This window comes from Vanellus vanellus (assembly GCF_965231255.1).
Source record: "Vanellus vanellus genome assembly, chromosome: 20".
Taxonomy (NCBI): Eukaryota; Metazoa; Chordata; class Aves; order Charadriiformes; family Charadriidae; genus Vanellus; species Vanellus vanellus.
The window spans coordinates 7,821,857-7,833,556 of record NC_138925.1 but is presented as its reverse complement, the minus strand read 5'-3'; the positions used below and the strand labels follow the sequence as shown (position 1 = coordinate 7,833,556).

Sequence of the window (11,700 nt, the reverse complement as noted above, 5' to 3'; positions counted from 1 at the left end):
AGCAGTCCGCAGTGATCCACATAGTTCAACTACACCATCTGACACTTTACTTTTTTTTTTAAAAAAAATTTAATTCTCTGTACAGCACATACTTGATAAATTCTTTATCATTAGAACTAATTTGGAAAAATTTTATATTCCAGTAATCAAGTCTCAGAGTCTCTTTTGCCCAAGGTATGGAAGCAGCTGATTTAGAAGTTCCATTGCACTACTGGAGATTAAATATAAAACGCCAAAGAAACATTTTGAACTTGAAACAGAACTAGCAGTAATTGAAGCGCTCATTCCAGGGCCCCTGTTAGTGCTTCAGTCTGATTCTCCAGGAATAAGTAGTCAAGATTCTTTCCTTTTTCCTTACTATACAAGTGTAAGTTCCTTCATTAATTGCATTTGCAATGATGCTCATGTGATCTTCATTTAAGGATAAGTAACCTGGATATGAGTATTCCAGAAGCTCCTTATCTTTATACCAGCTGCATAAGAAAAATAATAGAAATTAAACTACAAAACTCATGAACTTGGGCATATCTCTCTCAATTTTAGATACATCCAGAAATAACATGCTTGTACACTAGTAAGACCTAAAAAGGTAAATTTAAGACTGTAGTTTTTTGCAGAATATGGGCCAGAGAATTCAACTTGGTAAGAATTATCTTTGTGTATATATGTGAATTGGATTTTATCCTTTTTCAGCTCAGCTTGCTCGTTTCTGATAGCTCTGCTTTCACACTAATGCTTTGCAATGTTATGAACAATACTTGCACACTCCCTTCTCGCAGTTAGCCAGCCGCCCCTCTTTCTACTCGGGGTGCCAACTGAGACAGTGACACACTCCAGAAGATAAACTGCATTCTTATCTATGCTGTTTTGTCATACTTCCACATCCTTTTTGGTATGTAAGCTGCAAAGTCTCCTAAAGGACTGGAATAAATGATAGAGCACTTACTAAACTTTGCCTTTTTTATGAATTATCTTCTGTCCACAGCGGAAGGTGACGTTCCTGCCTTCAGAAACAGTCTTGGTTTTTGTCCTTGGTGGGGGCAGAGTAGGGGGGACTGTTGGAAATGGGAATTCTGTCCACCAGAGGCGAGAGAAAGAAATGGCAAAAGTTAGCATATCTCATTATCAAGCTTTAGTCATTACAAAACACTTCCACAGAATTATGTTAGCATCTAAGGAACCTTAAAAGTATTAATTTAAAAGCACCTCCTATTGAGCAATTCTTGGATGGACATGTAACATTATTCATACGCAAAGATAACAATTTTGTGGCATGTAAACTGACAGAGATGACTAAAAATCAATTTGCCCGTTTCATATATATGGAAGAGTATACGGTCAATGTATGAACATATATGGGTTTGTAATTATCTGACTGCATCTTTGCATTAGTCTGGTCTAAAAAAATACCTCTGTACTGGCAAAAGAGGTACTAGTTATAGGGTCCATCTTCTTAAGGCCAGTAGGTATTTATCTATGTGAAGTGTACGTCCACAGCTGCAGTAACTTGACCTGATCCTGCATTAGTCTGTTATCTGGATTCATAAAACTGAGACACTAGATTAAGGTGATTAACATACTTTATCTCCTTTTCTGCTGAGCAGCTCAAGTCCAGCTGCGCTTGAGATGTTGTTTGTCTTGTTTATGTCCCATCACTGCGTCTCCTATCCCTGAATTTAACACATCAGCATCTCGCTTCCTCAGTTGGGTCCAAAAGGGAAGCAGCTTGAGGTGCACGGAGCAGTTGTGTTTTCAGAAACTCCCTATTATTGGTGCAGTCAAACTGTCCCATTCTTCTCTAGTTTAATGTTCTAGTCCACAAATGCTTCAATATAAAATGCTGCTTCCTATTTCCAAGCCTTGATCTTGGCTCATACATATAAGAGGCCGTCTCTGCTACGCTTCTCATTAGAGCCGGATGGGGCTAGTCACTTGCATCCACTGATCTTTAGTGTGGAATGAAGATCGTGGCTGTCCCTGCAGCAAATGCTGCTTAACTTTTACCTCCTCCCTCTGTGCAAACCCCACCGAGAATCCCAGGAGAAAATTTAGGTACCGTAGCAGAAGTCACAGGTAGATGGACAGTGCTTTTTCATCAACTTCTTGCGTTTCTCGCAGAAACCTTTTTGTGCCCATAATGGGCACATAAATAATCTGTCTTTACATCCTGAAACAGAAGGAGAAAAGGCATTAGCAGGAGGGGGTAGATAGTTCCTTCTGAGAAACAAATTGACATTTCACCAAAATCGGATTGTTCGGTGTCAATGGTAGAGCTGAGACAGGAAGGAATCTAAACCAGGAATACAATAAATAGAGCGGGGTGCCATGATTATACGAGCTGTGGGCTAGATTTTGTGCTACTTTCATGCAGTAGCATCAGTGACTCAAGGGCGTTGCTATTTCTCTCCTACACCAGCTTATGCTTGAAGAGTAGCAGGCAAATGTGTCAGAGCTCGAGAGAACCTTGCCACAGCCTGTTTGGTTTGCAGAGAGTTTTGTCATCTTGTATTAATACATCCGAGTCTAGCCAAAAGAGTCATTAACAGCTGCTTGCCTTCCCCCTTCATTTGTACGTGGGCTTTTCCTTTCCCCTTGTGCACCTGATGCTTGCAAGTGTACAACTGCACATCGGCGCTCTCTGCAGCTACAACTACGCAGCTAGCACTAGTCTTTTATTCTTGTGTAAGCCACAGCACAAAAGGCCCAACGAGTCCGTGCCCAGAGCCGGCTGCTGGGCTGGGGCATATGAGAACACGTAGAGTGCCTGTGGCTCGGCTGCAGCAGCTCAGAGCAGGCTGAGGCCGTGGACTTGACCCACCCCTCTGAAGTCTGTAAGATTTCCAGCCTGCCATCTATCACATTTGAAGGTAGTAGCGCTGGAAACAGAGCGCGCTACACCGCCTTTTAGCTCTACTTTGCAAAAAAAAAAAAAAAAAAAAAAAAAGTAAGATTCCTCCTGCCTACTGCTCACTGCCTTACAGCCTAGTCCTGCAAACGAGGACGGAATAACACCATGAGCACTCCACAAGGTCCAACTGACACTTTACACAGAGGATCCCAGAGCACAACCCTTACCGTAGAGTCTGTGAATTCCCCAGACTTCATCTTGAGAGATGGTCTTTTTCCCAGTCAAAGTGGCGTTGATGTGCATGAGGGCATTGGGGTTCAGGGAGTGCATGAGTCCTAAGGCATGTCCTATTTCGTGAGCTGCTACATGTACCAGATCTGTTAGCCAAACACCTGGAAGAGAAACAAAAAAACCCAGCTGGATTTGTGTGGTGAAGTACATTTGCTAATCCAGGTGTAAAACCGGGGGAAACATTTTAGCATTAGGAGGGTATGGGCTTATCAAAGGGTGCCCCACTTTCATCTTCTCTGTAGCTGCTTGGGGGCAAATAGAGGAGTCAATTATTTCCACAGGCTTCTAATTTCAAACAGCAGGACACAGAGCTAATGCCAGGCTACAGGAAGACTGCAACGGTTGAGATGAACGCCAGTGCCCTGTGTAACACTTATTCTGTCAGCTTTCTGCTAATTTCGTTCCACCAGCCCTGAGCTGTAGCTGGAAATGGCTGTTTAGAGTGAGAGCGCAAGCTGGAATATTCCAGTCTGAAAGAGCCTCCCACTGACCTCGGCATCCCCCAGAGTCTACAGGTCAAACCTGAGTTGCTCAGTAGCATCTTGAAGCCTGCGTCCAGCAGAGATGGATCTTAACTGAAGGATGACTCAAAAGAGGTGTTATTACGACACCTGTCTCGATATCTTGCACAATTACAGGCCACGAGGATCTCCATTCCTGTGTTAAATCCAACTGCGTATGGAAAGAAAGCACCCGGAAAGGGTAGCTTCCACACGCGCCTGATTTATCAGCATGTTAAATGGCAATCCCTAGTGAGTGGATGTTTTTGAGCTCTTAAAGACTTCTGCTAAATCTCTCTGACGTGACTTAGAAGAACAATGATTTTGTTCTACTTTGTTTCCCTCCTTCTTTATGCCAATAAAAAAGGCTAATTCAGCTTTGGAAAGAGAAGCAGTCATTGTGAACATGTGTTAATCATCTCCACCTCACACTGGCCCTCGGAAGTCAGAAGTGTCATTACTATTTCAAAAAGGTGAACAAATTGTATTCAAATCAACTGCGTGACCGTCCCCATATAAAAGAATGGAGTTACACTGCCACGGTAGAAGTCAGTGGCAGAACTGCCACTCAAGACTGATTTATTTCATAATCTTAGTGAAACTTCACGAAGAATCAAGCTTTCAAGTGTCTATGCTTGTTTCAACAGTTGCTTGCAGAACAGCACAGGCTAGGAAAATACATTGTCCCCGATAACTCTGTAACTTTGAGGCACAGGTTTGTTACCAAACTCAGATTTTTGTTATTCCTGACAACCATTGCCATTTGATAGATTTCGCAGACTTCAGAAGTTTGAAAAGATGCCCTTCTCCATCAAAGCCGAGTATTTTACAAAATGTAATTTGACCAGTTCTTTTCTTAATACCCACTGACATTCTTGCTTTAAAAATGATCTCTCCTAGGTCTTTGTCCCTACATCTTATCTGTTGCTGTGCTTTGGAAAACAAGAAGGATGGGGGAAGTCACGCTGTATCACCTAAAATCTCCTCTCCTCTCTTTTATTTGGTGAAAAGCAGAGTATCTTACTTTCAAAAAAGTACTGGAGTTGGTCATATAATATCAACTGAATTTGCTAGTTAGTCAGGGACCATCTGCTTTTAATTTAAAGTTAGTTTTGATATTGCTTAAAAAAAAAAAAAAATCAAGAAGAAAAAACCACCAAGCTATAAGTAACGCAGATATTTGTAGGTGCCCACAAACCCAAAAATGACTACAGACCCAGAAAAACTAAAATGTAAACAGCCATGCCAGCAGGCAGAAGGAATATAGCATGGCCCTTCTCAGAGGCGCACCTGCCTGGGTGGAAGCCCAATGCAATTGTCGAGTATGTGGCTGAGCTATGGAGTAAGTCCACTGAACTATTTGGAAAGAAATGGCACTGCCACCAAACACGGTCCCTTAGAGCCGTTCATCGCTTGACAGCAAGACCAACAACTTCCAAAACTACAGAAAGTCACAACCATTTCTGTTGTCTCTTTCCCATAGTAGGTAAATCCCAGAACAAGAACTGAAATCTAAACCCTACAGGCGTTAGTTATGTGCTCCCCGAGACATGTGTTACCTTTTTTCCAGCTGAACCGGGTATTCCCCAATATCCAGTATTCATGGTCATCAAAATGGATTTCCCCGTTGGGTGGGAAGAAGGCATGGGCAAGTTCCCCTGTTGTTCCATCAAAGCAGTGGTGAATGAGAGACTCCAGACAGTCCGTGTGATTGATGGAGTAGAAGCCTGTGAAAAAAGCAGCAGATGTAGTGTGTCTAGCAGGGCAAGCCCGTCCGGGACAGAGACATCTGTAAACTTGTGGTGTACTAAAACTAAACCTCTTATGGGATCCCACATGTTTTCCAACCTACAGAGCCACAAAAGGAAAAATAAAAGCAAAGCGATTGTTCGGAATGATGGCTACGTGATGCTAAGTGTACTCAGCCCCGTGATGACCCTGGATTCAGAGCTGTTTCCGACGGACACAAATGAGTCTACTTTTCAGAAAGGAATGCTGAGCTCTTTTTGCAACATCATATGGAAACGTGGGGTTTTTTTTTGGAGGGAATTTGGACAGTGAGATGGTAACCCCGGGATGTAATTGTTCCGTTGTAAATGTAAATAAACAGATAGCCTTCGAGTCAGAGCTGCTTGCTGTCATTCTGCTGGCACCTCGATAGCATCGCAGTGTACCCTGCGTCCACTGGAGCTGGGCCACCTGGAGCCCGGCCACCTGGAGCCCACACGTGGCAGCAGGACAGGCCCCTGGGACGGCGTATCATGTGCTTGTACGTAGCATCATGCAACGCAAGAGTGAGGAGCGTGTTGCGAAACAATGGTAAATCTGCTGCTTATCTCAATACTGCTGCCATCTGCACAGGAAATAATTATTTCACACAGACCATAAATCCCAGGAAGAATTTACATCTGGAGTTGAGACTGAGCAGATAACGCCTCAGCACTAACATTTTTCTAGGCCTGAGAAACGCAGGAAATAACTACTGCACAGTGATGCAGGGGCAAGAAGGAAGGGGAGGAGAAAGAGGACAGAGAAAAGGTGATGCTCCAACGGGATCAACAAAAGGGAGACTAAAACCATAAACAAGCTGGAATCCATCACCTGCTTTTTGGCTCTGTGTGACCTTGGATATGCCATTTCACATTTCAATATTCAGTTTCCCCAGCTGTGGAACAGAGATAATCCTGTCCCAGCAGCAGACTTTGAGGGTTTAATTATTGTCAAATACCTAAAGCTTCCCGACTGCAAGACTCGCAGAAAGTGCTAACTATGATATTAACATCTCCTTAGAGCAACTAAAAGTAGTTTCTCTACCTGACTAAAGGCAAACGATGCCCCAGTCCTCATCCAAGAGGCTCTGCTGAGTCCACACAGCAAAGCAGGACCAACTCCTGGTTTACATACGGAAACTCTACAAGTCCCTCGTGGAGTTAACACACACACCAGTGTGCTGTCAGCGCAGAAGCTCACGCAGCCTTACCGATTTTCAAGTCACTAGCTACGTGGCGTGGCACTTCCCTGAAGCTGAATGGTGAAACTTCACTCCACATTCGGAAGGCAGCCGCCAGTCCCTTGCGTGTGTCCCTGGCGTTTATGAGGTTTCTTGGGAAGGACAGGATTCTGTAGGAACACAGAACAACTTCAGGAAAACGCTCTTCCCTTCTCAAACATCAGCTGAAGGCTCTCAAGGCTGCATCAGACAGGCAAGTCTTTCCATTCACTCTCATAGGTTCAGAACAGGACTAGCCTGACGTGGATATTAAGAATATTTAACAAAACCCCCACAGGGACTAATATATTACCGATATGCTTTACAATCACGTGTTCTGGACTACATCTTTTGTCTCTCCATAAGCACATCATTTTAGACAAGGTTCTCTTGGAAAACTATTTTTATCCTAACATCTCCCAGTCTGTCAGGCAGCGTTGCTAGAAGAGGAAACAACTGCAGTTCGGGTAACTCCTATTCGTAATGCTTCGGCTGCAATGTACGCGCACACACTGAATTATAATACTCTCAGGCAGAACTTTCGAGAGTTCCAAAGAATATCAAAGGTTTGATAGTAAAACAGGTTATTTCCTTTGAACAAATCTCATTATGAGGGAGAAAGAGACTCGAGAGGTTTTTTTCTTAGGCCACAGGTATAGATGCAGCTGAACTGTAAGAAAACTACTGGTGCGGGATGGCAGAACCCCTCTTTGTACCATGGAAATGTACAGATGGCTCCTAGAAACTTACCTGGTCCCAAAAGAAGGTCTGCATTCAGGAAATTGCCTGAAGCGTAGCAATTGGGAAAAGTTGTGTACATTCTGCTATCCCCTCTGGTTGTTTTTTAGCTATGCTGTTTATGTTCTCCCTTCGTCCCAGCACATCCTAAAGGGAGCAGAAGGTTTCGTATCAAGCCAGGCTGTTAATAAGTGTGAACCTGGACAATTAAGACCATCACGAGGCTTAGCTTGTTTGGGATGAGCGTGAAGGGAGATCTATGTTCTCTGCTCACTGTGAAGGAGTCAGGCTCACGCCACCCACTCACTCTTTGCCTGGACTTACAGGCAGAACTGACCCCGGCTGTCCACCGGGAAGTCAGCACGCACTGATCAGCACTGCAGCGTCACCCACTGAACAACGCCACAACCACCGCCGCCCACGGAGCAAATAAGGCCAGTGACAGTTATGATGAGACTTCGGTGTAACTGGCGATGTAACAGCTACGTCGAGAACAGAGGTAACCGCAGCATCAGCCACACCTCACAAATTATCTTCCCGGCCTGCATTTGGTGACCTTGAGATGCTCCCCCTCCTGCTTCTGTGGAGAAGAGAGGGGGTAGCACAGCGCTCTCAGACAGACACAACTGCGGCTGTCTGCCCACCTCACTTGCCCTCCTCACTCCTCACCTCCACTGCCTCAGGCAAAGCCACTGCAAACACAGCTCAAAGCACTTTCCTCTCCTGTTTGTGGATGACAGAAACCTCTACCGCCCATTACAGTCACAGTCTGCTCAGCTTTCCAGAGCTACACTGTGAGAGACGCTCACGGCTCCATAATGACGTCCTCAGCCCGATGCCACGCAGCAGCTGCAACACACATTGCTGCTGCCGGAGGCCACCTCAAGTGTTTTCAGAAATCCAGTGTGACCTGCCATTCAAGCCACTGCGGTTTGACAGTGTTTGCACCTCTCTTGAGAGGTCAGGTTTGGGGCTTGCTCTGCACTTTGAAGTCAGGAGTGGCTGGAGTCAGCAGCCACATTAAAAGGACCTTTGTAATCACATAAGACGTTGAAAAAACCCGATTTGGCTCCTGTGTCCCCAGGAAGGCGCAGACTCTCAGCCAGGAGTGAACAAAACAACAGGCCTTTCTTCAGTCAAACCTCCAGGACTCCTGCTAGTCTGAGGTTTACCGTGACAGACTGACTCTACCTGCCAGTGCTCATCTTATGAAACTGTTTCCAAGGGGATTCCCTGAACCTCGTTCTGTCTGAACTCATGCTAGCTCTCCTGAAAAACATTCAACAGTGCCACTAATATCTTCCCAGAGAGAAAAAGCATCTTTTCAGGGTGCTGCCACCACAGCCCAGCGCACTGGACAATTTCAGGGGCTGTTCAGCCACTGCTGAAGTAAGGAAGGACATTGCTCCAAGGCTAAACACCAACCAGGACTGACATGCCTCACGCCAGCAGCAGCAGTAGAGCCGGACAGCAATGAGAAACAGTTCAGTGGGAAAATCCATAGGACTCCATCCACTGTGGCTCCGAACAGCCTGCTTGTTGAAAGCAGTACTGGCATTGCACATCTGCATAGCTCCATCATATCAAAACCAGACCACTCTGTGGCTGTACGGGACCGCCGAAATGCTGCAGGTTCTGAGCAGTGGTAAACCCAGCTGGAGACCAGCAATCTGGACGGCCACTTTTCCTTGGTAGAAACGCCTGAAAATATTCGGGTTAGCATTCGCTCACCCTAGAATTGCCAAGGGCTTTTTATGGTTTATGGGTTAGTAATCTAAGAGTTGGCATCCTTTCCTGAAGACAACAGGGAGAAAGAGATTCCTCAAAGCACTCAGCACTAACAGAGCTCTGTCCTCCTGAAATCACAGAACCTTTCAACAGCAATTGCTCTCAGTGATGCTTTAGGTTCACACAGAGCTCACTTAACGATACCAGCATGACACAGTATTCAATTCGCTACCTTCTGAGGGAAGTCCCTAGTTCTGGGCTGCTGTCTGCCTGAAGCCTGCCCCTGCCCGGTCAGTGTTACTGTTAGTAGCCTCCGCGTGCAGCCATACGCGCGACTAGCTTCTAATGCAGTGACGATGCTCCACATGAGCCGCAGCTGAGGTGAGAGGTGTAGCATTTGTAGGAATAACTCCTACTTTAGAGTGGCTTTAGCAGCTGTCCGTTCACTAGCAAACGGATTAGCACAGTCGACATGGCTAATATCTATACCCATGGCAGGAAAAGCTCACACCCCAGTGTCACTTAGAAAATGCTAACTCTTAGAGCTAATGCCAGTCCGTACTTGTATGTCAAGTTGAAGTGGTCCCATTTCAAGTGCCCTGGCGTGATCGTGTATCGTTTTCTCCGGGCTGGAGGCCGAGGTGGGAAAGCTGGACTGTGCAAAGCAGAGGCACTCACTCCATGAAGATCAGGTGAGGTGGCGTCTTCCTTAAAAGACAAAACAGGAGGTTGAACGAGGTGGGAGAGACTGCAGGATTGAACAGCGTAAAAGAAAAACTACCAGGTATGGGGCATTTGGAGGCTGGGGAGCACAACTGGCACTCCCCTACGGGTGCCCAGGAGACAGGACTAGTGCATCAGCTGGTCAGTGCTTTGCAAAGTATGCCTGTTCCGAGTGTGCTGAGCAAGAGCAAGAGAGAGCAAAAGAGGGGCTATAGTATGAGGAGTTCTTGGGGCACGTCTTAGATCAGACACGGCAGGAAAGGAAGGGTGCAGCAGTCCTCAACGCAGAGGATCAGTGCTGCAGGCTCCCTCGAGCTGCTGCGTAATTCCAGACTAGGGCACTGCAGCCACTCCGCTCTCCTCTTGGAGTACGGCACAGACGGAGCAGAATGAGCCCTCAGTGGGCTCCTGGCCACAGCCAGTGCTGCAGCTCTTCCTGGAAAGTTTTCATTTCCTTTTCACTTCGCTATTGCTCTCCAGCCTCACCGCAGGAGAAATGAAATGCTGGACAAATGAGTAAAACAGGCAACCCTTTGTGCACAGAGCTCTTTATAAAGCTGCATCATGGATCTGAAATGCCTTCAAAGTAAACAGGAGCACTGGAAACCCTGGAGTGCATTTAATGCCATCATACAGTAAAAGACATCAAATTTGGTGGCAGGTCTGACTCAAGCTATAAAAGCCTTAGTCCTGAGTAATGGAGATGAAAGAATGGGACCCAACAAAGTTCTCTGGAATTCTACCTGCTCTGCCTCCCCTTTTCAGGACTAAGACACTGAATATCTCTGGGTCATCTTTGCTCCAGAGGCACCAAGACACTTACTAAGTGATATTTACAGTGGCACTGTTACAAAAGCTGCACCAGCAGGAGTTTGTTCAGCCTCACAGCATGTTCTGCAGAAAGCAAGAGCTGTCTTCATTTCACTCTTGGAAGAGGTGAGGCTCTGAGAGTCAAAATAGCACATCCCCGGTCTCACAGCAAGCCAATGGCAAGGAAAGACAAGACGCTCGAAGCAACAGCTGCCAGATACTGCCCAAGTCTCGAGCGTCTCGTCATGGTGACAGCTAGCCGTGACTGCTGAAAGGCTGAGGAACTCCGTCCTAACAGGAAACCAGTCTCTCGCTCTGTCTGTGAGCCATACTAGCTTCTATCCTGTTCTAATCTCAGCATCTTTCTTTCCTAGGAGGACAGTCTTTTGGTCTTTCTTCCAGCTCAGCTGTGGGTCTGACTCGTAATTTGAAATCAGCAGAGTCTTTGAATGTAAGGAACGCACGGGCCACAGAACATCACCTATGAGACAAAGAGATGTTAACTAATACCTTGCCTTCTATGCTGCAAGCTTTTGGCAGGGCGTTTGATCACGTTTCTGGGAGTTTGCTCTTGAAGGAACCCACAGGATCACTTTTCCCTTTTAACCTTTGTCCCTTTGTTTGCTGTGTTAAGGGATCTGGCTGAGGAACCCAGACTTTTTGGTTTGCTCAGCTCAAGATCCAGCCCCGTCTTCACCAAGGCTCCTGTACGTGAGTACACTGGCTGCTGCCCTTCTCCCTTCACCTCCAGTGGCTTTTACCTCTGATTCTACTCTGGGAATGCCATTTTCCCTTGATATGAAAGGAAAATTTTGCATCCTTTTGAACAGCACTGATAAGGCAGAAGATCAGCTAGCCTGTGCATCAATGATCTCCTGGAGCTGTAAGAGAAGCCTGCAGAAGATTAGCTTGTAATTACAAGATAATGAGATATCCCTTTTTTTTTTGCAGTTCTCTCAAGTAGGGTAGAATTAAGAAAATCCTTTCTGCCTTTGTTGTTTTCTCTCCGATCCCTTGCCAGTATTGGGGCTGATGACACATTCATTCTGGCATCAGTCAGGAATAGCCCAGGA

At 45.8% G+C, this 11,700-nt stretch overlaps 1 protein-coding gene across 1 annotated transcript in view; it reads right to left on the bottom strand.

The window, feature by feature from the left end:
• Positions 1-21: 21 nt before the first annotated feature.
• The window catches only part of LOC309680090 (E3 ubiquitin-protein ligase MIB2-like), a 71,363-nt gene continuing 59,684 nt past the window's right edge, over positions 22-11,700 (bottom strand). Inside the window, 7 exon segments of the mRNA XM_082493593.1 lie at positions 22-473; positions 947-1,073; positions 2,057-2,167; positions 3,076-3,240; positions 5,199-5,366; positions 6,620-6,759; positions 9,657-9,802. Of these exon segments, the coding sequence (XP_082349719.1) occupies positions 299-473; positions 947-1,073; positions 2,057-2,167; positions 3,076-3,240; positions 5,199-5,366; positions 6,620-6,759; positions 9,657-9,802 (1,032 nt within the window). The 3' untranslated portion in view covers positions 22-298.